Source organism: Hippopotamus amphibius, chromosome 7 (genome assembly GCF_030028045.1).
Source record: "Hippopotamus amphibius kiboko isolate mHipAmp2 chromosome 7, mHipAmp2.hap2, whole genome shotgun sequence".
Classification (NCBI taxonomy): Eukaryota; Metazoa; Chordata; class Mammalia; order Artiodactyla; family Hippopotamidae; genus Hippopotamus; species Hippopotamus amphibius.
In genome coordinates, this window is record NC_080192.1 from 10327136 (window position 1) to 10353016 (window position 25881).

Genomic DNA, 25881 nt, shown 5'->3' on the forward strand with positions numbered 1-25881 from the left:
GAGGAACCCACACACCACAGTGAAGAGGTGCCCCCACTTTCTGCAGCTGGAGAGGGCCTGTGTGCAGTGGCAGAGACCCAACATAGCCAGTAAATAAACAGATTAATTAATTAATTAGAAAAAAGAATTTAAGCTCCATGAGGACAGGGATTGGGGTTTTTTTTTATTAAAAATTTAAATCGTTACTTGTAGGGGTTTTGTTTGTTACCCACTTCTCTTTCCTTCTTGTCTAGCAGTGCCTGGCTGGCTCACTTGTGGGAAAAAGGACCCAATCTTCTGTGCGTAAAATCTTACCTGCCTAATACACAGCACGCATGATATGAGACTCCTAGAGCTGCTGTAACAAATTACCACAAAGTTGGTGGCTAAAGCAGAAACTTATTCTCACGGTTCTGGAAGCCAAAAGTCCAAAATCAAGGTGTCAGTTCTAGGGGAGAGAACTTCCTCGCCTCTTGTAGCTCCTGGTGGCTCCAGGCATCCCTTAGCTTGTGGCTGCATCACTCTAATCTCTGCCTGTCTTCATGTGGTCCCCTCCTCCCTGTGTCTCTGAGTCTAAGGACACTTGTCATTGGATTTAGGGACCATCTGGATAATCTGGAATGCACTCATCTCCAGATCCTTTTTTTAAAAAAATTATTTTTGGCTGCATTGGGTCTTCATTGCCGTGCGCGGGCTTTCAGTAACTACCCTATCAATAGGAAACAAGGATACAGAAGGGCTTATGAATTCCGAGTGTGGGGGAAAAGTAAATAACTGAGCATCTCATTTTTCCCTCACGACTGCTGGGTAAGGCAGATTCTACTATCCTTGTTTATATACAAGGGACGGGACTCAATGGTAAAGTGATCTGCAAGCAGAAGCTTCTGCCCCAAGAGCCATACTGGTGTACATCCCAAGGTGACAGGTGACACCCCGTATAAGAAGGAAGCCAGTTCGCCCAGCTCCAGCCAGGGCCGTCCCCATGCTGAGCCCCTGGAGCAGGCCCGGCTCTGCTCAGCCGCCGGCTCTGGGACCCTCAGGTGCGCTGCACAGCAGTGGGCAACACAGCCCTTTCACATTCATTTCATCTCTCAACCTGGGGAGACATCTTCATTTTCAGACAAGGCTACCAGCCCAGAGACCACACAGTACATCAGTGACACAATTCAGACTTGAATCTAGGTGTCATGCCTTCAAGTCAGTGGCTCTTTCCATGTTCTCAAGCTCTCAAGTTTTATAAGCTTAAAACTTAAAAAGAACTTGAAAGGGACCAGTCATGTGCCAAGTGAGCACGAAGTTTGAGTATTCACAGCAACCCTGTCACCAGGTGGCAGGGAGACGCCTCACCAGTCACGCCTTTCCAAGTTCCAGGGAATACTCCCTTGCTTGGGAGCTAACATAGACCTTGCAGACTTTCTTTGGCTGCGCTGAGCGGCATGCAGAATCTTAGTTTCCTGACCACGGTTTGAAACCGTGCCCCCTGCAATGGAAGCACAGGGTCCTAACCCTTGGACCACCAGGTAAGTCCCAACCATGCAGATTTTGATGGGGTATCTGCTGCTGTTTCACCTCTTGCTGCCAATCTTAGGGTAGGGCTTTCTAAAGTAAAAACACAAGTTTGGGAAACAAAAGACCTGTCTTCATTACCTATTACTTTGGCCTTGGACAAGCTATTTGATTACTCTCTGTCTTCCTTTCCTCAATAAAATCAGGACTCCACACCTGTCCATCTCCAGAGTGAGGTAATGCATCATTCTGAAGCGCTTACTCCTGCATATAGTTTCACAGCTCCAGGAACATTTGATCTTTGATGGGTAGGTTGGGTGAGTTACCTGAGATAACCAGTTTCAGGGAAGTTTTCAATTATCATAGATCTGTGCTTCGTTAGAAAAGATTAGAAATCAGCTCTGATGATAGTGTGGGCTGCTGGGTTCTGAGGTGTGGAAGATGCATCTCAAAGAAACCCCCAAGACGGTAGATCCCACTTAAGGGAGGGATGGCCGAGACTGAAAAACAGACACAACTCAGCTGTGACTGGCTGTGAAGGTTCCGGCAGACAAGCAGTAGCTCCAAACTCATTGAGGATGGGAGAGGCTGCCCATGGCATAAACCAAAGTTTTCAGTGTGAAGAATCAGGAGAGCTGGGCAGCGGAAGACAACAGAGTTTGGAGCCAACTCTCAGCTTTTTTTTTTATAACTATGTGACCTTGATCAAGTCACCGTACTCCCCAAGCCTGTTTCCTCATCAATGAAACGGGGACCCTACTACTAAGCCCCAGCTGTAAAAGTGCAGGTAATGTACATGGATTCTCCTCAGCACAGTCCCAGCAAGAGGTCTTCAGTAGTTCCTTCCTAAAACCCAGCACTTCCACAAGCACGTGTGCAAATTACGGCAGGTCATTAATGCTCACAGGCTTCTTGTGAGATGCAGATAAGATACTGAATATGAAGATGTCCTGTATACTGCATAATACTGTATGAATACAAGGATTAAATAATTTAAGTTAAACACCAATAACTGATGCATCAGGAAAAAGTATCTCATGACACACGGGAAATTACGTATTGCTGCCCTTGTCCACAGACGCTCCCCAACAATGAGACGATAAATCTGACTCCAAAGAAGATCCTTTATTGAGACCTATTTAAAAGACTTCAGTCCCTGATTCAAATAAACTTCATCTCAGTTGACCGGCCGCTGGCTGAGCTAGGTAAAGGCTTCATGGTGGCAAAAACACTCCCCGCCTACAGTGACAACAAAATTGGTTCCTGAGTAGTGTCAAGTGTGAATATACTCAGGGTCTCTGTCCCATCTTCTTCAGGGTTCGATTAAGCTGGAAGAGAAAGAAAGAAAAGCAAAGTCAGATATGGCTTTTTCACCAAACCTCTTCCTTCTACAGTGCGTATGATCACCAGGTCAGACTCCCAGGCCGCCTCTGAAGTGGGCCTGGGTGCCTACTGTTACGTGCAAATCCTCGGTTAGTCCTCCCCCACAGTGTTCTTATGGCGCCGCACAATTCACACAGCCTGTTCTATCTGCCCTTCACACTCAACACACACACACCCTATATAGCTCTGCCCATTTTATAGACAGGAAAGGGACTCAGGGCGGCTTGACTTGCCACGGCTGTATTATTATCCTGCAGGAGTCTGGCAGCATGGACCACAGAACAGCAGTGACCTCTGCTGGAGGACTGAAAGCACCAAGACGCAGTGGCTCTAGTTACGGCCACGAAAAGTGACCCACGAGACCTCTCTAAGGGCAGGAGGTGGAATGCACCAAGTCTGTCAAAATAGAGCTTCACGGTCTCTGCCTGCAGAAACTGGCCAGACCTGTCTAAGTCAGAGAGTAACTGCCAAATGGGGAGGAATGGGTAAGAGCAGGCAGTGAATCCACCCATATTAGGAAATACCAGGGAGGGAGAAGGGAGCCGGCCACCCGCAGCGGGAGATCTTGGAAAGAGATGCTCCGCAGAAGGCTGACACAGCAACTCCTACAGGCCCAACCCTGCTCCCCAAACCCCAAGCAGCCAGCCAGTCTAGCTCAGAAACTTAAAGCGCCAGTGTCAGGCTTTCTTAAAAACAGAAATGAGAAATAAAAAAAGTGAAACTCCCCACCCAGTTCCTAACCTCTGTCTCCAGCCCACACACCACTCTCTCAGACTCCTCACCTCTTCAAATTTGTGAATCTGCCGGATGAAGAAATCCCCATAGCGCCTGGCCACCTTGGTGTCTGCGATGTGGATCATGTCCTATGGGAAAAGCAGCCAGAGAGGAGCAGTGAGGGAGAGCCACTTACGGACCTGCAAATAGCAGTGATGCTAAGTGCTAGATAAAGCCGTATGGAAAAGCATTACCAGTTAACAGCAGCTTTCCTTTTATGGCTGATTTTTATTTTCTTTTTAACTCATTTATTTTTATTTTCTAGTCTTTTTAATGAACGGGAATCTTTCCCCAATAACATTTTATTATTTTTTAAATGTATTTTATTTATTTATTTATTGGCTATGTTGGGTCTTCACTGCTGCGCACGGGCTTTCTCTAGTTGTGGTGAGCAGAGGCTACTCTTTGTTGAGGTGCGCGGGCTTTTCATTGTGGTGGCTTCTCTGGTTGTGGAGCACAGGCTCCAGGCGCATGGCCTTCGGTAGTTGTGGCTCACGGGCTCTAGAGCACAGGCTAAGTAGTTGTGGTGCACAGGCTTAGCTGGTCCGCAGCGTGTGGGATCTTCCTGGACCAGGGATCAAACCTGTGCCCCTGCATTGGCAGGCGGATTCTTAACCACTGCACCACCAGGGAAGTCCCAATAATAACACTTAAAATGGCATTTTATTCACATACATTGTTTATGAGTATAAAATTGCAAATTAGTCTAGATTTTAAACTGTTTTTTAGCTCAAAATATTTTGTTGAGCACCATTTTACTTGTAAATTCCTACATAATCTAGGTTAAGACCCAAGAACTTTCTGAATCTCTTTGATAGGATTTTTTCAAGTCAAGGCTGAAAAAAGAAAAGGCAAAAAAACAGAAGGCAGCATTTTGCCAAAGACAAGCCTGAACCAGTAAGAAGAACAATAATAAAAACATGCAATTAAAAACATTTTCATGCAGGAACTTTAAATCACATTATTAATTTAACTTAAATATAACCTCACAGCAAAATTTTATCTGTAATAATCAAGTTGCTAACTCTTGGGAGAGGTGTGTTCAGCTGGGTCACTAAGAGGGATGGAGCAAATGAATGATATTGCCAAAGAACATGTATATGTCTGGCATAAAAGAACTTTAGCTAGTTGATGTGATACTGCAGGGCATAGACAGTTTTTATTTTTATTTTTTTATTTAATTTTTTTTGAAGCTCTTTATTGGAATATAATTGCTTTACACTCTTGTACCAGCTTTTGAGGTACACCAAAGTGAATCAGCTGTATTTATACACATATCCCCATATCCCCTCCCTCCTGCGACTCCCACCCTCCCTGTCCTGGCCCTCTAAGGCATCACCCATCATTGAGTTGATCTCCCTTTGTTATACAGCAACTTCCCACTAGCTATCTATTTTACATTTGGTAGTGTACATATGTCTATGCTACTCTCTCACTTCATCTCAGCTTCCCCTTTGCCCCCCGCCCCCGCCTCAGGTCCTCAAGTCCATTCTCTACATCTGCATCTTTATTCTTGCCCTGTCGCTGGGTTCATCAGTACTATTTTTTTTTAGGACTTAAAACATTGAAAAACTTCCACTATTGACATGTTTCTGCCTTTGGTGAGTGTTCATGGCAGGGATAGCCAAGTTCTGCCGAACACCAAGCCTTCGAAAAGCCATAAAGTTTAAAATGAGAGGATCTGGTTTAGCTAGATGAGCTTCCAAAAACAAACTCCCCAAATTGACCTAGCAATTCCAGAACCAGGTATATACACCCAAGAGAATATGTTCGCACAAAATCTGTACACAAAAACTCATAGCAGTGTTATTCATAACAGCCAAAAAGTGAAAATAGCTCAACTGTCCACCAACTAATGAATGGATAAACAAGTGTGGTGTATCCAAACAGTGGAATATTATTCAGCCATAAAAAAGGAATGAGGTACTGATATCTGCTACAACCTGAATGAAACTTGAAAAGATGCTCAATAAAAAAAGTCAAACACAAAAAGCCACATATTTCATGATTCTGTTTTTAGAAAATATCAAGAATAGACAAATCCAGAGACAGAAAGCAGATTACTGATCTGCCAGGGATTAGGGGGAAAGGGGGAACTAAGAATACTGGTAACAGGCAGGGGTTTCTTTTGGGAATAATGAAAACACGGAAGAATTAGAGCACAGAGATGGTTGCACAACATGGTGAATATACTAATATTCACAAAATTATACCCTTTAAAGTGGTGAAATTTGTTACGTAAATTTTACTTTTAAAAACTGTTGGGACTTCCCTGGTGGCACAGTGGTTAAGAATCTGCCTGCCAAGGTAGGGGACACGGGTTCCAGCCCTGGTCTGAGAAGATCCACATGCCTCGGAGCAACTAAGCCCATGGGACACAACTACTGAGCCTGCACTCTGCAGCCTGAGAGCCACGACTACTGAGCCCGCGTGCCACAACTACCGAAGCCTACACACCTAGAGCCCGTGCTCCACAAGAGAAGCCACTGCAATGAGAAGCCTACACACTGAAATGAAGGGTAGCCCCCGCGTGACACAACTAGAAAAAGCCTGCACACAGCAAAGAGGACCCAAATGCAACAACAACAAAAAAATCCTTAAAAAACTGTCAGCAAAAAGTAGTGTGTTTAGACCAACACATTTTCTTTCCCTTTTCCCCAAGCCCCACCTCAGCTGTGCTAGAGCTGATTTTCTACCTTTTGTTAACGATTATCACAAACAATAGCCACAAAGGTGAGTGAGTCGAGTGACACATTACTTTTCTATACACGATTATTTTTTTAATCTGACAGTTTCAAAGTGAGTTTTTGTATATTGTGTTGATTGGTGGTTGTTGTTGGAACACGGGTCTGAGAGTTAATTTTAAAAAGCAGTTGTTAAAAAAAAAAAGGAGTTGTAAAATAAATAAATTAAATAAATAAAAAGCAGTTGTTAGACTCACAGAGTAGAAAACAGACTTGTGGTTGCCAAGGGGGGGTGGGGAAGGGATGGATTGGGAGTCTGGGATTAGCAGATGCAAACTATTATATATAGGATGGAAAAACAAGGTCCTACTGTAGAGTACAGGGAATTAACTATTCAACATCATGTGACAAACCATATGGAAAAGAATATGAAAAAGAATGTATACATATGTATAACAATCATTCTGCTGTACAGCAGAAGTGAACACAACACTGTAAATCAACTCTACTTCAACAAATTTTAAAATAAAATATTTAAAGTAAAATAAATAAATAAAAATGCAGTTGCTGGCAAGGGATAAACACACACATATGTATGGTACAGGTCTTGTGAGTTGTTTGTCTCTTAGGGTTGTATACCTATATGTGTGTTGCAGACCAACATACTTTCTGAAAACAACCAAAATTGCAGGATATTTTTAATTGCCTCACAGCAGCAAAGAACTGACAAGAATAAAGAACCATTTAAGAGAAAACAAACCATTCTATAAGCAAAACACAGGACCCCCTTCTGCACTGAGGGCATTTGCTAATCCTAAAAAGCTTGGACAGAGGGCCAGTCTAACAGAAGACCATCCTTGTAATGCTGAGATCCGAAAAAGCTACATCCTCAGCTAAAGGTGATCCAGAAGTGTACTGCCGTCCCATTCCTGACACCAAGCAAAGCTTGCTGAGGGCAGGGGGAGAGGCATAAAAGAAAGAGATCCATCTCTGAGACATTATTCTTCTGACAGTCTACAGCCTGGCCTTGTCACCTAGCTGGTCCAGGGGACCTCAGGCTGTGAGTTCAGTCTATGGTGGTTGCAGACCAATAATATTCCCAGGCACCTTAAAGAAGCGAAAGCAAATCCCCTCTAGAGGAACAAATGTTCATCCTTATTTTCAAAGAATACCAACAAGTTTTTTTTTCAAGGACAATGAACCATATGTAGCAAAACAAAACAAAACAAAACAAAAAAACACAAAAAAACCAAGTACTTAAGGAAACACTACATCACTAATTAAAAAAAAGAAAAACAGAGAAAGCTAGAAACAGAGCTGAAAAGATTAAAAGGGATAGAATGATCAAAAGTATCCAGAATAGAGGAGACAAAAAAATGGAAGAAGGGTTTAAAGGAGACACGGAGGATACAGTGAGGTCTAGCATAGACTAAAGAACTCCAGGGACTTCCCTGGTGGTCCAGTGTGAGACTCTGTGCTTCCACTACAGGGGGTGCGGGTTTAATCCCTAAGATCCTGCAAGCCTCGCAACCAAAAAATAAAATGAATCACCAGAGTTTAAAACAAACAAACAAAAAATCCAGAAGGAAAATAGAGAAGAAACAATATCTAAGACTTACTAAGAATATTCCAGAAGAGATGAAAGATACTGATCCATTGATTTTTAACAGACTGAGTCCATGTCAGGGTTCCAAATATGTCTGAATAGAATGTTTTATTGAAGAAAAACTCAACAGGACATTAAAATGTCCAACTTGAAGGTAAAATCTAACAAAGAAAACTAACAATGCTCCTCAAACTGCCTCTTTTCCTGACAGGAAACCACTGCTCTGTTGCTTGTGCATCTTTCCAGAAATAACTCTTTCCATAAACAAACATATATACACGTATCACTTAAAAACAAAAAAAAAAGCTTAAATGGACCATTGACAGCCACTCTACAAAACCATATGTGTACTGTTCAACAGCCAAAAGCACCCAAAGGTCCATCAGCAGAAGAATGGAAACACTGCAATCAGTAATTGCAGTAGATGTTGGACAATCATAGAACAAGCATGACTGAACTACTGCTACATGTGACAATGCTGGATGGTGACTTCTCTCAAATATAATGTTAAGCAAAAGAAGCCAAATGGAAAAGAGCACATACTGCATACATAATTCCATTACAAGAAATTCAACACCAGGCAGCACCAACCTAGGGTGGTACAAGTCAGGACAATGGCTTCCCACCCAGCAAAGTACTTCCAACAGCCTACAAAGCACCTCCCCCTTTCTTCTGCAACCTCCTCTCCCAGCATCCTCTCAGGCCACTCCAGCCGCGGTGCAGCAGCCTGGGCTCCTCCCACCTCAGCGCCTTTGTTCTAACTGCTCCCTCTGCCTGGAATGCTCTTCCTCCAGATGTCGGCTTGCTAATTTCCACACCTCTTTCAAATCGTAGCTTCAATTCACTTCCTCAACAAAATCTATCCTGGGCATCTTATTTAATACTACAACCCGTGCCTTCCAACACCACCCTTACTCCACGGCACATGGCAACTTCTAAACTACTCCATGGTTTGCTTAATTATAACGCTTACCATTTACTTTTTTAACACTAGAAAACCAGCACATGGGCAGAAATCTTTGTCAATTCTGCTCAATGATATGTTCCGAATGCCCACAACAGTGGGTGCTTGGTAAACAATTATTGCTGAATGGATGTACAGAGAGCTCCCTGAGAACCTAGCCCAGGGGGCAGCCATACCTTATCAATGTAGAAGTCAACCTCGGAGGCTGACTGAAATTCGCCATCTAGGGCAGAGATGCCACTGGTCCACACCAGGTTCTTCATTTTGTGTTTGAAGACAAGAAGCTGGATTCGGAACTCCTGCTCAGTGAGGTCCAGGAAGCCGGCCAGCTTGGCCACAGGCATGGTGGTGTAGAGCTTGAGGAAGCTGCGGATGGTTGAGAGCTGGGCCTGCTGCTGCACTTCGTCAGAAAACACCTTCAGCTGCTGCAAGAAGGGCTCCTTGTGGTAACTGGGGTGCACGTTGTCATAGTTGGGCACTACAGGCGACAGGAATTTGGGGCAGGAGTAGCTGAAAAGTTCCTCATAGACCTGCGGGTCACCTTTCTGCATGCGCAGCATCTTGTCCCCATATTTCTCCCGCAGCTGGAGGTGAATGCTCTCATCGATACGCATGGGGTACATGGTGAGGGCGATGGCCAGCAGCGCGTGCATCTGCTCATTCTGCTTGTTAATCTGGGGGTGGGGGGGGAGAGATTGGTGCAGGGTCGAATGAAATGGATTTTCTGAGGTTCCCCACCATCCTCCCAAGTACACTCTGTACAGACCTTCTGATCTCCCTTTGTCTTACACCCAACAGCTAACTTTCCCAATATCTCCCTCTAGCTCTACCGAACTTCTGGCCTAGTTCCAGGTCCTCCTTAGTTGTCTCCTGGATTCTTTACCGGTACCCCTTTCTCAGTCTCACCAGTCCACCCTACACATCATTGACAGGTCAATCCCCCCACACCAGACATGATCAAGTCACCCAGAAATCTCTGATGGCACTTAACACCTACAGAATAAAGATTAAATACTTTACCTGGGTTGTAAAGGTTATCCCAGAATCACCTTCTGCCTTCCAGCTAAAATCGTTTACTGTGCTGCTACATGACCATACTTCTAGTCTTAACACATCTATTCTGCTTAGAAACCTCCTCCCAATTCTAGGCAAGTTTTGAATCCATCCTCCTCCAGGCAAACTACCCGAGGGCAATACCCATATCTAACTGATTTTAAACACCAGCAGCACAGTGAACACTCTAGGCACTGCTGGGGGATAAGACAAAAGATACTGTCCTTATCATCAAAGTGTTAATGATCTGAAGTAATAGGTGTAACAAAGGAAACCCTTAGAACAGGCTAGCCATTAAGAAATCAGCCTACTGAAAAAGCATACGAGGGACTTCCCTGGTGGTGCAGTGGTTAAGAATCTGCCTGCCAGTACAGGGGACATGGGTTCGAGCCCTGGTCCAGGAAGATCCCACATGCTGTGGAGCAACTAAGCCCATGCACCACAACTACTGAGCCTGCGTGCTGCAACTACTGAAGCCTGTACGCCTGGAACCTCTGCTCTGCAACAAGAGAAGCCACCGCAATGAGAAGTCCATGCACCACAACGAAGAGTAGCTCCCACTCGCCACAACTAGAGAAAGCCGGCGCGCAGCAATGAAGACCCAATACAGCCAAAAAATAAAAAACCACAGCATCTTAAAAAGAAAAAGCATACAAAATAGCAAAATTTTGGAAAGCATTTACCCCAAAACTGTTGGCATAGGTATGTGAGCTGGTCAGAGGCCTCCTTACCATCTCATATTTGTATGTGGTCCTCTGGAACATGCTCTTGGTCCTCTGGATGTAGAGGAGAATGTTGGCAAAGACCCGGATGGCATCCTGGTAGCGACGCATCATCAAATATGCAAAACCGACATAATAGTATGTGGTAACCTGGCACTCGGGCACACGAGAATACATGCTCTGTGGAAGGAGAAAGAAGCAACACCCATGAGTCTCACGGCCAATTCATCCCAGATAGGGTCTGAAAGTCAGCGGAAGCACCGAGAGCTCCCTGCAGAGGCCCTGAACTACTGAGAGGAAGCCCTGGCTCTGGAGTCAGAGGCTCTGAGTACAGATGGTACCACTTACTGATTATGTGACCTGAGGACTCCATTTTCTTGCCCGTAACAGAAAAGGACTAGACCAGGTGACCCTAAAATTTCTTTCAGCTCTAAAATTCTCTACACCTCACTTTTATATTCTTTCTTGCTTTCTACTCCTTGCTTTTCCAAATAAGCCCTATAAAGGAATGGATAGGTAAGACACACACGTTAAACAAAAAAGGTACCATGTTTCTATGGCTAGGAAAACAACCACTGCTAACAGAGCATTATCTATACCACCTCAGAACTAACTAAGTCTTTTGTTAATTCTTTAGTGAAAGCTGAAAAGTAAAAATCTGCCATTATCATCCTGGTTTGAAAATAGAATCAAAAGATTGCTGAAAATTTTAAGTGCTATTAAGCACCAAAGAGAAACCATCTTGTCCAGGTTCAGATTTTCTCTGCAGTGGTTTTTCCAGTTCTTGTCTCAATTCTCCACTGACCTGGGGAGGAATTCTCTTTTTTTCTCCCTGAAATCTGTCTTACTAGTTCAGAGTTTCTCTTAAAGCAGACAAACTTTCTGGCTCTAGGAAGGTAGACCCAAAGAAACAGGGAATTAATTACCTTCTTGTTCAGTTCAATGTTCTCCAGCACCTTGATGGCCTGGTAGTAATCCCCCAACAGGGAGTGCAGACGCAGAAGCCCCACCAGGCTGAAGTACCCAAGCATCTTGTAGAGGGAGTGCCGTCCATACTCCCCAGCCACACTCTCAGGGTCACCTGAGACAGACACACAGAAACCATGAACAATTCAGTAAAGGCAGGGGAAGACAGGCAAGCCTGACCCTTGAACGTCACTCAGTCAACTCTTCACCTACTGCCAGTCCCTAAAGCTCCCTGCAATAGGGAATAACTCTGCCTTGGAAGGAATACCAAGAAACAGCACACCTGGCCTTATGCTAATCTTACATTTATCAGTTAAGTCACGTGATGGGGTGGCAACCTGAGAATATGAGAAGACCCCTCTCATCAGTAAGTTACTCAGCAAGGCCCCTCCTTTCAGGAAGTCCATGAGATCAAAGCTATCTTCCTAATAATGCTAAGATACTATTTGCCTCTCTGAGTTGACGTTTGCACTGATGGTGCAAAAACAACTCCAGTAACTGCAGTGGCACCAAACTCTACTGTCCTCATTGTATCCTTTACCACCACCCACTTGCAATAAAAGAACCAGCCACCTTCTTTTCCCATAAAACCCCATTTTCACTTGAAAGAATGACACAAACTATGAATATTTAGACATGGGTATTTAGCAGACATTTTTCCAAAAATGTATGAAGTGAGCCTGTTAAATGAAAACAACTGACAGTGTTTGCTGCCAATGAAAACTTGAGCTTTTAATTAAAAATTAGAGTTTCATAAAACTTGTATCTGCCATGACGAACTCAACAGCTCCCCAGGAAAGACTCATCTGATGAGGTTAACGGGGAAAGTAACAGATGTGGTTTCAAAAAACTGTCTAGGGATTTCCCTGGTGGCACAGTGGTTACAACTCCATGCTCCCAATGTAGGAGGCCTGGGTTCCATCCCTGGTCAGGGAACTAGATCTCAAATGCATGCTGCAGCTAAGAGTTCGCATAACAACTAAGGAGCCGGCAAGCTGCAAGTAAGGAGCCTACCTGCTACAACTAAGACCCAGTGCAACCAAATACATAAATAAATAATTTAAAAACAAAACAAAAAAGTGTCTAATAAAATGTGTCAACTTTCAGAAAATCTCGCTAGCTCAATGAATCAGTATTTTACAAAATCACACATGAGTAAAGATTCATTCATGCTGCAGGACAGACCAATAAACTTTAATATAACAAGTACAAGTTCACTGATAAGGTTTCAGATTCCACACTGCAACTAACCTGTATGAAATTACGCCCTGTCAAGTTCTCATGTCGAATCAGAGAAGAGCTGGGCTCCCTGAAAAGGTGATTACGTTTCTCTCCCGTCCCAACTAAAAATGTGTGAGGCCAGATTTCCCTCAGATACTTCAACCAAAACAGCACATTGCCACAGACTGAGTGAAGAAGCAGGAGACTCCAGCTCTCTTCTAAGAAGCCAGACAGTAAAGAAGTTTGCAAAAACACTACTCTTCTCACTGTAACAAAATTTGTATATAGATAAACTTTGTGATTTTTTTTAAGACTGTAAAGTGGTCCTCACACCAGAAAGTCTGAGAAGTATTTATCTAAACAAACGCCCTGGAGAGGCAGAAGAAGTGTTTACAAATACAGCTCTTAGGAAGTGCTAGTTCAGTCTGTCGGCCAACAGACTGTGCCAAGTCCAGCAGTACCCAAATCAGCACTCAGCTCCTGTTTACACCCAAACACCAAAGAGGAGCAGCCTGAGACAGTGGCTCTTCCGCATTACCTGCGGCCTCTGTTCACGAGGAACAGATGCGGGCAGCACTCACCTCCGCTTGTGTACACCTCCAGCTGCCGGTTGATGTTGGACTTGTCTACTAGGGAGTGAAGGACATTGAGGACACTGTGAACGTTCCAGATTTTGGGATTGGAGCGAAGGAAGTCGATCTCCTCCTCTGACTTCTTGGCAGTCTTACAGCGGTACTGACTGAACGACTGAAACTGTTGAGGAAGGGAAAGATGCAGCAGTGGGGTAAACCCCAAAGGGACAGCACAAATGCACAATGCTACTGGCGCCGCTTCTCCCGCTACACCCATCTGTCTTTCAAAGCCATCTTTGATTAAGCTATGAATTTTGTTCATTACTATGATACCTATTTCACAGCTAAGCAAAAAATCTCTAAAATGAGAAGTAGTTTGTGGAAAAAAACATTCAATTTGGAGTCAAACACAGCCTAAAGTTACTTGCTGTCTCTGGGTGTCACAGTGCCATCAGCCTGGCCACCAGAATCAGGTGGCTTACAACTGATCTACTCATACATGGCAGAGATGGGGTAGGTACTTGCACATGTGTGTCTTCCCTTCCAGAGCTGACCATCAATTCACCTGTGACAGGAGCCCAGTCTGAGTCACCCCTGTCCCAACCACAGAACCTGGCCAAGTGTAAGGCATATATAGGGTACATACCACAGGTATTTGTCTGGGGCAGGGGTTCTATCTGGGACCAGCACTGGGCTGGCTCCATCCATCACCTTGAGACTAACTAGCATAAGAGACCTACTTGCTCTGTCAGAACTGAAAGCTCCCTGGTTGATTCTGGTGCGCACACAGGTTTGGAAACCAGTGATCCATAATCTAGGTTCTAGATGACCTAAGATTACTCTTCAACTCTAAAACATCACCTTCCTCTAAGAGTGCAGGAGAATATGTTTCCAAATTTACAATAAACAAAGAATAGTATCCAGAATATAGAAGGAAGTCTCATGAGCCCAAAAGAACAAGATCATCAAACAGAAAAACGGGCAAAGGATACTGATGATCACTTCAAAGGGAAAATGCTCAATCTCTTCAGAAAAATGTAAATTAAAATGATTACCATTTCTTTCCTATCAAACTGACAAAAATTAGAATAACATCCAGTACAGAAAATGCTGCTGATAGTAGTATAACTTGACACAGCCTTTTGGGAAGGCAGTAATTACTATTTATTAAAATTCAAAGTGACGAAAATGTTCTATATCTTGATTGTAGTGGTGTATACCTTCGTCAAATCTTATCAACTGTACACTTAAAATTGGTACACTTGGGACTTCCCTGGTGGTCCAGTGATAAAGAACCTGCCTTCCAATGCACGGGATGTGGGTTAGATCCCTGGTCAGGGAATTAAGATCCCCCATGGCACGGGGCAACTAAGCCTGCACACCACAGCTACTGAGCTTGTGCACTTCAACTAGAGAGCCTGTGCCTTGCAAACTACAGAGCGTACGCACCCTGGAGCCTGCGCCACAACTAGAGAGAAGCCGGAGCGCTGCAACAAAAAGATCCTGCATGCCACAGGACCCAACTAAGACCCAATGCAGACAAAAACAAATAAGTAAATTTTAAAAAGAAAGAAATTCTAAAAAAAAAAAAGAAATACACTTTATTGCAGGCAAATTATGACTCTATAAACCTGATTTAAAATAATTTTAAAAGCAAATATCCTCAGCCAACAATTCTACTTCTAATCAACCCTAGAAATAAACTTATGTGTAACACATACACCAGAAGAGTGGTACATCATATATACACAGCACAAAAAAACAAGGCAGGTCTCTATATGACTCTCTTTCCAGACAGTAACTGATGCCTCTGCAAAGGCAAGGAAGGAAGACACTTTCACTTTATCTGCAGTTAAAAAAAAATTTATCAATGTCAACACATTCATATATTACTGTATCAATACAAATAAATGAAAGAGTGGTGGAAGATAAAGAGCAAAAAAAAAATTCATTTTTTAATTTTTAAAAAGACAAAACACAACAACAAGAATAAAGAAGACAGTGGTGGGGAAGGGAAGTGGCCCTCACCCGATGCGGTTTAGCTGGTGTTCTCTTCTTAAGCAGCTTACAGTGCTCTCACTTCTCACAGGAAGGCTGGCTGCAGGAATCACACCTGGCAGGCACTGGCCAGTCTCTGTGAGAATCAAGAGCACTTAAACCCCTTAAGAGAACAGCAGTTAAGCCCAGGGAGTTAGGATTATCTTAAGACAATGAAGAACCTTAGCACTGATGATCCTCCCTGACTTGCTGTTAGCCAGCAAGAGAACCAATCTTCTAAACTTATGCCAAACAGCAAGCCAAGGAGCCAGAGAGGGCAAACAAGGCCAGTGTGGTCTGTGGCCTTCATTGCACAAGGCACTGAAGCCTGTTTGAAGCAGGAAGCCTCTTTCTCAAAAGAGCCAGAGGAAGGTTTCCTCAGCTCACCTATCACAACTTGATCAGTACTTTGTATTCAAAGTCTCTCTGATTCATGGAGCTCAAATAATAGCTTTACTAAGAAACTGATTTCTCCTGAAATGCCCAGTAAGAGCTGTGCCATCCCTGTAAAACATGGGAAAGATTTTTTTTCCAAAATAAATTATTTTATGTTTTTTAGCAACAGCACTCTGATAGGTAAGTTTTCCCTTTTGATAAAAGTGTTCTTTCATTTTGATCCAACATATACTCACATCACCACCACCACAATCAAGATACAGAACCTTTCTGCTCTGTAGGTGAGGAAAGTGAGACTCAGAGAGCTAAAATAACACATCACCACTACAGAGCCACGAGGTGGCAGCCCCAGAGGAGTACTCCAAAGTCTGGAAATCTGTATTCTTCCTGCTAGACCACCTCTCAAGGTCAGGTAAGAACATGGTGAATGTCAACGAGCTCAGTTCTCTTGACTTCCGAGTTCAGAATGAAGCTCTTAGACCTCACTGATTCTTCAAAAAAACATGACATAGAGTCCACTGCCACGGGGTATTTCACACTCCCCTGGGGCGGCTTTACACCATGTATCTTTTTAAGAACACAAACAATGGTAACACTGCCGCTTATTTGGACCAGTTATTTCAAATTAGGCCAAAGCTGACCAGGTACCTGGTAGATGAACTCATCGATGATATCCCAGAGCCACTGGTTGGGGAGTTCGAGGGGAGCAGGACCATCAGCATCTGGGCAGGAGACCACAGAAAAGTCAGACTCAAATCAATGACTACGTCCATTCAGTAAGGCTGCAGAACACATTTTGTGATTTCTCTCTAAAAAGAACTATGAATCACAAGACTTCCCCCTCTTCCCACCTGCACATTAAAAACCTGCTAAAAAGAGCTGAAGGCCCATACTAGGTCTCATCATAACCTCAGACTCACTAAGAATGTAGTTGAAGAGATTGCAGTAGTTGTAATAGGATTCAAACCTCTGCTCCAAGGAGGGTCCCCCCTGCAAAGAAAGCAGAGACAGGAGGACACATTTAATCTAAATGCATTCTACTCATGGCCTGCCACTGACTGTTGAAAACAAATACAGCTGACCCTTGAAAACACATGGGTTAGGGGCACCAACACTCCAGGGTCAAAAATCTGTGTATAACCTATAGTCAGCCCTCCTAATACCTGGTTCCACCACATCTGCAGATTCAATCAACTGTGGATCCTATAGTACTATAAGTATTTATGGCAAATATCTGCATATGAGTGGGCCCCCGCAGTTCCAACCCGTGCTGTTCAAGGGTCAACTGTACATGAGAGTTGAGCATGTAAAGAGCACTCAATAAAGTGACAGGGAAGACAGTAAGAGCTACAGCAGTTCAAAGGGCACTGAATACCTGACCCCAATGGTCAGATTTTATGCCAAAAACCTTAAATGACCATTAGAGACCAGGCATGTAGATCTGGCAAAGCAGAAGAGCAAGGGGAAGGTGTTTCAGGAAAAACAAGACTAACAAAGGCCAAGAGATAAAATCATGGTGCTTGAAGGCTGGGGAGTAAGGCAGACAATGCTACACTGGGCTACCACAGGCCAGAAATGAAGAGGTCTTTCAGTGCCAAACAAAAATTAAGCCAGGGGGTCAGCAAATCCACCACCACCTGTTTCTGTAAATAAGAACTTTAACTGGAACACAGACATGTACTCACTGTCCACGGCTGCTATAAAGCAGAGACCATTATAGCCCTCGAAGCCTAGAATACTTACTACCTGGCCCTGTACATAGAAGCCTGCTGACCCCTGATCTAGACTTCATGTTGCTGGCAACTGAGAACCCCTGAAGGTTTCTGAGCTGGGCAACAACATGATGAATGTGAATGGTGTACTTGTGATAGAGTAGTGGTCTCAGCTCTACCGCTTACTAACCATGGGGTCTGACAAGATATTTAATCTCTCTGAAAAACGAGATCGTGAAGTGAAAGTGCCTAACACAGTAAATGCTCTTTCAATGAAAAACTCTCCTCTCCTCCCCACCCCACCCCCATCATGTACGCGAAACTGCCCCATCTGGTACCTAGCGAAGAGGTCATGGGGTCAACAAATTTCTGCTGAATCTTCATCTACAGACCAGAGGAAAGATTAGAGGTGGCAAAACCAGCCATACTATGGCTTCTGATGCCATGGTCTTCCCAAAGCCATGCTATGCTATACAGGCTGGCAAGAGTCTCAGCCCGGCCCGCAAAGTACCTGAGCCACAGCATCAATGGCAGGAGAGACTCTTTACGTCTATCAGATGAGGTAGTCAGAGAGCTTGCGGGGATGCCAGAGAAACACAGCCCCCTGCGTTACTTTGGCAACAAGAACTCCTCCACCTACCACCACTGACGGTAGGTGGCTCCTGTGCCGAGGCCAGAGCTCTAGTCAGGTCAAGCGGTCCTCAAAGGGAGAGAAGTGAGTAACTGTGAGAAGCTGGGAACTCTTTAGATAGAAATACCCTAATGAGACTGTGGTGCCCGTTTCTTCCATTTACAAAGGCACATATACACTCCAACAATTAACGTGTCATCATGGTGGGGGACTTCCTTGGTGGCGCAGTGGTTGAGAATCCACCAGCCAATGCAGCGGACGTGGGTTCGATCCCTGGTCGGGGAAGATTCCCACTTGCTGTGGAGCAACTAAGCCCATGCACCACAACCACTGAGCCTGTGCTCTAGAGCCCACAAGCCACAACTACTGAGCCTGCACGCCTAAAGCCTGTGCTCCGCAACAAGAGAAGCCACCTCAATGAGAAGCCCACGTACCGCAATGAAGAGTAACCTCTGCTTACCACAACTAGAGAAAGCCTGCTCACAGCAACAAAGACCCAATGCAAAACAATAAATAAAAAATAAACAACTTTAACTAAAAAACAAACAAACAAAAACCATGTCATCATGGGGGATTGGACACTGGATTAGAGCAGCAAACAAGATAAAGTCCGTGTCCTGGTGGAGCTTACCCTCTAGTGGGGGAAGCAAACAAAACCCAAATAAATAAGACAATGTCAGCGAGTGATTTGTGCTCTGCAGTGCCACACAGTGTGGCTAGGAGCCAAGGAAAGGAGGGATAGATGCAGGAAATGAGACTGGAAAGGAAGTCAGGGGCCAGATCATGCAGGACCATGACTAAGACTTGGGATTTTATTCTAAGTGTGATGGGAAGTCATGGTAGGATCATGAGGAAGGGGGTGACCTGAAGCGACTATGTTTCAAAAGGATCACCATGGTTACTAGGTTGAGAATAAACTTAAGTGGGCAAGAGTGAGCAGCTAGGCAGTCATTCAGGCAAGAGAGAATAATGCTTGAACTAGGGTAGGGATGTGCATTTTTTAAAGACGCAATGCTATATGCACACCTAACAAGCTACAGTATAGGGTAGCATAATTTTTATATGCTCTGGGAAAGCAAAAAAATTTACGGGACTATTTTTACTGCGATATGCACTTTACTGAGATATGCCCTTTACTGTGGTGGTCTGGAACCGAACCTGCAACATCTCCAAGGTATACCTGTAAACAGTGTAGACAGTATTTTAAGAGACTTAGGGCACTCTAAAATTTAGAAATCAGGAAGAGAAGAATCCAGCAAGTGCCCAAAGTTGAAAGAGAATGGTAGAAAGAACACTGATGTCACAGAAAGACAGGCCTAGGTTCTAGGAGTTTTGCCACTTACTAGCTGCATGAATCTGAGAAAAAGTAACCTCTCTGCACCTCAGTTTGCCTACTTTTCAGGATCACCATGGGGATTAGACACGCAGATGTGTGCCAAGTGCCTCAAATTGTGCCTGGCACACAGCAACAGCTGTATGTACTTCTCAGAGGACAGGAGGCTCAGTGGCAACACATTGAAAGGAAAAAGCAAGGGCACTGCAAGTGAAGGCATCCGAAGGTGCCTGGGAACACACTATTGGGATGACATCCTTCAAGCCAGGGCATGTGATGAGTGTCCAAGCCAGGAGAACTGTGAGGTGGAGAAATTAAAAAGGACAGACAGGCTACACAGTGGTACCATTTGCCTGGAACAGATACCCAGCTTTCTGGGTTCAATCATTCCCTCCATCCTTTCTTAAAAGAACACTCAGAAAACATACCAACCACTCTTGGACACTGAACCAATATAAACTAGCAACTGTGTTCCAGGGACAAAAAAGACAGAGTTTAAAAACTGTCAGCAACATTTAGATACTCACACTGACTTTGGCATATATATGCCTGTAGTATAACTCTTTGTACAAAATCAGGAAGACAGCATCTGAAAGAGATGGCAGAGAGGTGCTTTAGTAATCCACCAAACGACAGGCATCTTCTGGCAGTTTTAGCCCTTGGAGGAAGTAAAGGAGTAACTGTGATTTCAAGATTAAACAACATCAAAATTCTACACTTACACCCCAAAAACACACACCATGAGAAAATTCATTTCCCATTTTATTCTTTCAACCTCATCTTAATCTCATTCAGGCCCATTTCCCTTCATCATTTAGGTACTTTTGCCATCCAGCTGCTTAATGAGGACGTAAATAAGTAATGGCGCCATGGAAGGTGATATGACACTATCAAAACTGCAAATACATGGGGATCTTAGACGTTCTATTTTAAGGAATTTACCGTACTGATATGATGCAACCATTAAAAAGAAAGAAGGGGGAAGAAAAAAAAAGCTGTTTGGATATCAATGTCGTGCAGAAGTTAACATACAGGTCTGAGACTATTTAGAAAGGTCTGCTGGTAAAGTTGGTCCTTGGCTGGCATCTGAGAACCTAGATTTCAGGAGGGTTCCTACCACCTCATAAGGGTGATCTGCTGTCCCTAAACTGTGCAAACAACACGGTTTATACTGAACACCTGCTCTCCTTCTGGGAGTCTGGAATGTCAGTATATGCAAGGCAGAGCATGTGCCTACCTGACCAGCCCCCAATAAAATACCTGGACATTGAGTCTGTAATGATCTGCTCTGGTAGCTCCATAAAACACACCACAGCTGAGGGACCAGTCCTATGAATCCTCCTAGCAAATAATCAAATCTGGGGATGGTCTTGGGAATCCTGGAGCTGCAGAATACTCTCCACAAATATAATAAATTTAAAAAACAGAAACAAACGAGCATCTACTTAGTCAATGTAAAAGAAGGAACAAGTAACTCCTAGTTGCTTCTATATGCGCACAGGAAGGATAAACAAGAAAATGGGGAACAGGTGGCTCCAGAGAGAAAAACTGAAGACGTGGGAAGGAGATGGGAGGGGGATTTTTTTACCAAATCTTTTATACTATGAGTCCTGTGAATCCTTACCTGTTTAAAAACATGCGTTATAGGACTCCTATTGTTTTTTTATACAATATTATACTCTTTATAGACAAAATATTAAACAGAGCATAACGTCTAAGCAACATGGAAACACACACTGAAGAGGGGGTTTTAGGGACTTCCCTGGTGGCTCAATGGATAAGACTCCACAATCCCAATGCAGGGGGCCCAGGTTCGATCCCTGGTCAGGGAAGATCCCACATGCCTCAGAGCAACTAAGCCCGCGAGCCACAACTACTGAGCACATGTGCTGCAGCTACTGAAGCCCACTAACCTAGAGCCCGTGCTCCATAACAAGAGAAGCTGGTGCACCACAAGGAAGAGTAGCCCCGGAGGAGTCAAGGAAGGGAGGGAATACGGGGATATGTGTATAAAAACAGATGATTGAACTTGGTGTACCCCCAAAAAAATAATTAAAAAAAAAAAAAAAGAGTAGCCCCCAGTCGCCACAACTAGAGAGAGCCCGCGTGCAGCAACAAAGACCCAATGCAGGCAAAAAAAAAAAAAAAAAAAGTTTGCATGCCACAACTAAGGAGCCCGCCTGCTGCAACTAAGACCCAGTGCAACCAAATAAATACATACATATTAAAAAAAAAAAAAAGTTCTAAACCTGAGTAAAGATGATGATACAAATGTTAAGTGTTCAAAAAATGTTAGCTGTAACAAAAGTGAAAGACTTGTACGTTAAAAACTACAAAACGCTGAAAGAAATCAAGGACCTAAATAAACAGAAAGACATGCCAAAACCATGGATTAGAAGACTTAATATTGTTTAAATCGCAATACTCTCCCAAACTGATCTTCAGACCCAACACAATCTCTACCAAAATCCAAGTTGGCTTCTTTGCAGACACTGACAAGCTGACCCTAAAATTCATACGGAAATTCAAGAGACTCAGAAGACCCAAAGCAATTCTGAAGGACAAAGGTGGAAGACTTATACTTCCCAATTTCAAAACTTACTCCAAAGCTACAATCATTAAGACAGTGTGGTGGTACAAACATAAGGATAGACATAGATCAATGGGCTCAAACTCAGAGTCCAAAAATAAACCCCTACATTTGTATGAGAACCAATTTCGACATGAGTGTCAAGACAATTCAATGGAAAAAGAATGGTCTTTCTGAAAATAGGTACTGGGACAGCTGGATACCCACACGCAAAAGAATGAAGTGCTCTTCCTACTTCACACCATATATAAAAGACAACCATCAGAAGGTGAAATGTGAGAGGAGGCCAGAGAGTCCACTCTGGAGCAACTGTAATGACCCCAAAATTACAGAGGGAAAAGGAAACCAGTCAAGACAAAAATCTCAACGTCAGCTTTCATCACGTGTGAAAGACCTCTGTCCCCTCTTCATTTACTCATCTTTCATTCACCCACCTTTCATTCACCAAGTCATTTACTAAGGATCTACTACGCACCACATCCTGGGGAAGTACAATGGTGAGCGAAACAGACACAGATCACCCTGAGCTTTCTAATGACCCCCAGTCATAAGATCCCATCCAGCAAACAGGACACAAAGCACTCACGCCTACCGTTGCCAACCTGTGGAGCAATGGTTTCAGCCTCAGGCCAGGGTGTATTCTTGAAGAATCTTTCCGTCAACTTGGTCCAGCTGAAAACCAAGCAGAAATATTCTAGAACTCCAAAACAGGAAGGATCTAAGAAGAGACAACCCTCACATTTTACAGATAAGTACCCAGACTCAGAAAAAGGAAGAAGTCACAGAACCAGAGTCAGGGCCAGAGCCTCCAAATCTACAGCTGCCCTCAACCCAACTCTGCACCTCAGACAACCTTTCTTAATACAGTCAAACATGTTTCTTACATCAGTTAGGCACCCACCACGCTCTTCAGGATCATCTCCTGCCTCCGTATCATGAACTCTAGTCATATTTCACTGCTTACTGTTCCCTGACTTGAGAACTACCTTTTAGACACCCCACCCCCCTCCCTTAGCTTCCCACCTCCCCTTCCACTTCCTGGAACACTATGCCTCCTCCACCTCTCCAAACATGGAAGCAAATCAGTGTATTTGTTGCAGTCTGATGCCATAACAGCCCTTGAACATGCAACCCAAACACTGTTGCCCAAGATGCTTCACAACCTATTTCCTTGGTGAAACCTTTCCTGACTATCCAACTCTGACTGACCCGTTTCACTTCTAATGCCCATTACACAAAGGCAGTTCCCTTGAAGAAGCAACCACTCGGAGTTGGGCTCACCCTGTTATGCATTGAGAAGTTGTCCAACACAGTTTAGAAATTAGGCTCTGGGGACAGACTATACAGGTTCAAAATCCAGCACATCCACTTGACTAGCTATGTGCCTTATCCTTTCATGCTTTGTTTTCTCATCTATAAAATGAGAAAATAACAGAACCTACTTCATGGGTTACTGCAAAGGGTAAATGAGTAAATACAAGAAAAGCACTCAGATCATTGCCTGATCTATACTGATCACACACACAATTGCTGCTATAATTACTGATAGTGATGGTGTTATTTTAGGCCCTGTACAAGTTCTGGGTATGGAGTCCAAAAAAATAACATGTCCCTAGGTCCCAAAGAATCACAGACACCCCTTGGGCACTCTCTTTACAGAGAAATGATTAAACATCACCCCCTTCTAGAAACTGCCTTACTAAGCTAGTCTCAACCAGTAAGAACTCAGTTCAGCCAATGGCCCATACCTGTTCTCATAGATGTCCTGAATCTCATATACCTTCTGGTCAATGACATCACTGGAGACACGACTGGCCTGTAGCTCGTACACCTTCTGGTCAATTAAGTCCGAGACAGTTTTATGGAAATACTGGATGAAGTTTTTGATCACTTCAGGGATCACCTGATAGGTCTGCTGTTCATACTGACGTTCATAAGCCAGATCTTGCTTCGGATCTCCTAGAGATTGGATATGATCAACACTGCAAAGCCACAGACAGGACATAACAAAAGGGCAAGGCCACCCCCTAAACAAACCTCAAGCCTATAAACTTGGGCATAATTCCCCTTTAAACATTCATAAGTATAAATCCTCTCCACAGCACTCCCAATCCCCATTGGCCTGTTTCTTCAGAACATTTTCCACTATTTATTTATTTATGTTAATTATTTGCTTATTGTTTCCCCCACCAGAACCTAAAGTCTATGAGAACAAGAACCTTGTGTGTTTTGTACCCAGGTATACCCTCAGGATGTGGAAGAGTTATATGTGTGTGGGAGAAGGGGGGGAAAACTGTGGGAAGGGGGAATAAGTAGTAGGCACTTAGTATTTTTTGAATGAATGAATGAATGAATGATTGCCATCTTCTACTGATATGACTTGGTGCAAGTAAGGAAACTTCTCTGCACTCAGTTTTCTCACCTGTAAAACGGGTACTTTAAATGAAATACTTCACATGAAGTACCCGGAACAACACATGGCATTTATCAAGTGCCAAAACAAACCAAGTCAACATAACTCAGGAAACCTCAAAAATCTTCCAAGAAGATTTCATCTGGACTTGGCTTGAATGAATCACTTTAATTTTTCACAACAAGATTTTCTTCTTCAGCTAATAGTCTGAACAAGGAAACCACAGCCAGGACAGTAATCCTTCCCTTCTGAGACTCTGAGGTGGATCATTAAAGAGGCCTGGTTGAATAAGTTCTATACCACTCTCTGGCTGAGAGCTAATAACTAACTCCAAAGGCAGACCATCAAGACCTAGTTTTAAACAGGTGCCCGTCAGAGCTGCTCTGAGACACTCAAAAAGGTACCAGTCCTCAGAAGCACCCCGCTGGCCACACAAACCTGTAGACTCACCTGTGTGCATATCATAGTCGCCCGGGTAAGCATAGGGGTCGTAAGCAGCCTATTAACAAAAGAGACAAACACAAGACAGTCACCAATTCGTGAATCCAAAAGGCTCGTTCTAGATTCTAAGGATACACAGGTGGACAAAACACAATCCCTGCCTTTGAGGAACTCACGCCGGTGACAAAAGGGAGAATAAAGAGACCACGACAACACTGCGTTACGGCTGCAATAAGGTAGAAGAAAGCACAAGAGACCGCGGGAATCAGCGGGGTTTGACAAGACTGAGCCCAAGCCGTAAGTTACACAAACGTAGATCCCTATACCCAGCCTCCGTCCCCGGGCTTGGAAAAGAGGAGGACCAGGGGACCGGACACACGAGGTGGGCGGGCCGAGACGGGGCTGATCCCGAGCCGGGAGCTGTGGGTGGCAGCAGCATGAGGACCGCGCAGGCGAGGAGGCCGGCTGGGGCTGGTCGAGGCCCGCCGCGGCTTCCGGAGAGGCCCAGACACCGTCTCCCCGAGAGGCCTAGCATTCAAAGAGCCCTGCCCCTGTCGCGGAGCCCAGCACACGCTCAGAACCACGTTACCTCAGACTCGTAATCATCAGCGGGATACGACATGCCTGCGGCGCTCGCGAACCCAGCCTGTAGAGAGCGGAAAAAGCGGGGCGCGCCTGTGTCTTGACGCCGGAAGTCCAGCCCCCTCGAGGCCGCCGGGAAACCGGAAGCTCTTCCGGAGCCGCCGGCAAGCCGAGGCAGCCATGTTGGGAAGGGCGAAATCAACAAACATATGTTATTCTCCCTTCTTCAAATAGAGGCTCTACAAGGAAGGTGATTTTATAGTACTTGTAAACATTTAGAAATGAGACCGTGAAATATTTCGGCGTAATAAAGGAC

General features: G+C 44.2%; 1 protein-coding gene across 2 annotated transcripts; it reads right to left on the minus strand.

Moving 5' to 3' along the window:
- Positions 1 to 2595: 2595 nt before the first annotated feature.
- Positions 2596 to 25678, minus strand: EIF3L (eukaryotic translation initiation factor 3 subunit L). Of its 2 annotated transcripts, none has more exons than XM_057742084.1 (13): positions 25573 to 25678; positions 24993 to 25041; positions 23878 to 24088; positions 22722 to 22801; positions 20067 to 20128; positions 16784 to 16853; positions 16512 to 16585; positions 13440 to 13611; positions 11598 to 11752; positions 10681 to 10851; positions 9073 to 9570; positions 3651 to 3731; positions 2596 to 2813 (listed from the first exon to the last, which is right to left on the minus strand). In XM_057742084.1, the coding sequence occupies exons 1-13, from the start codon at positions 25603 to 25605 to the stop codon at positions 2775 to 2777; spliced, it is 1695 nt and encodes a 564-aa protein (XP_057598067.1). In that variant the 5' UTR covers positions 25606 to 25678; the 3' UTR covers positions 2596 to 2774. The 2 variants fall into 2 exon arrangements, with proteins under 2 accessions (XP_057598067.1, XP_057598068.1); XM_057742085.1 differs by lacking the exon at positions 25573 to 25678 and adding an exon at positions 25160 to 25257.
- Between the last annotated feature and the right edge of the window lie 203 nt (positions 25679 to 25881).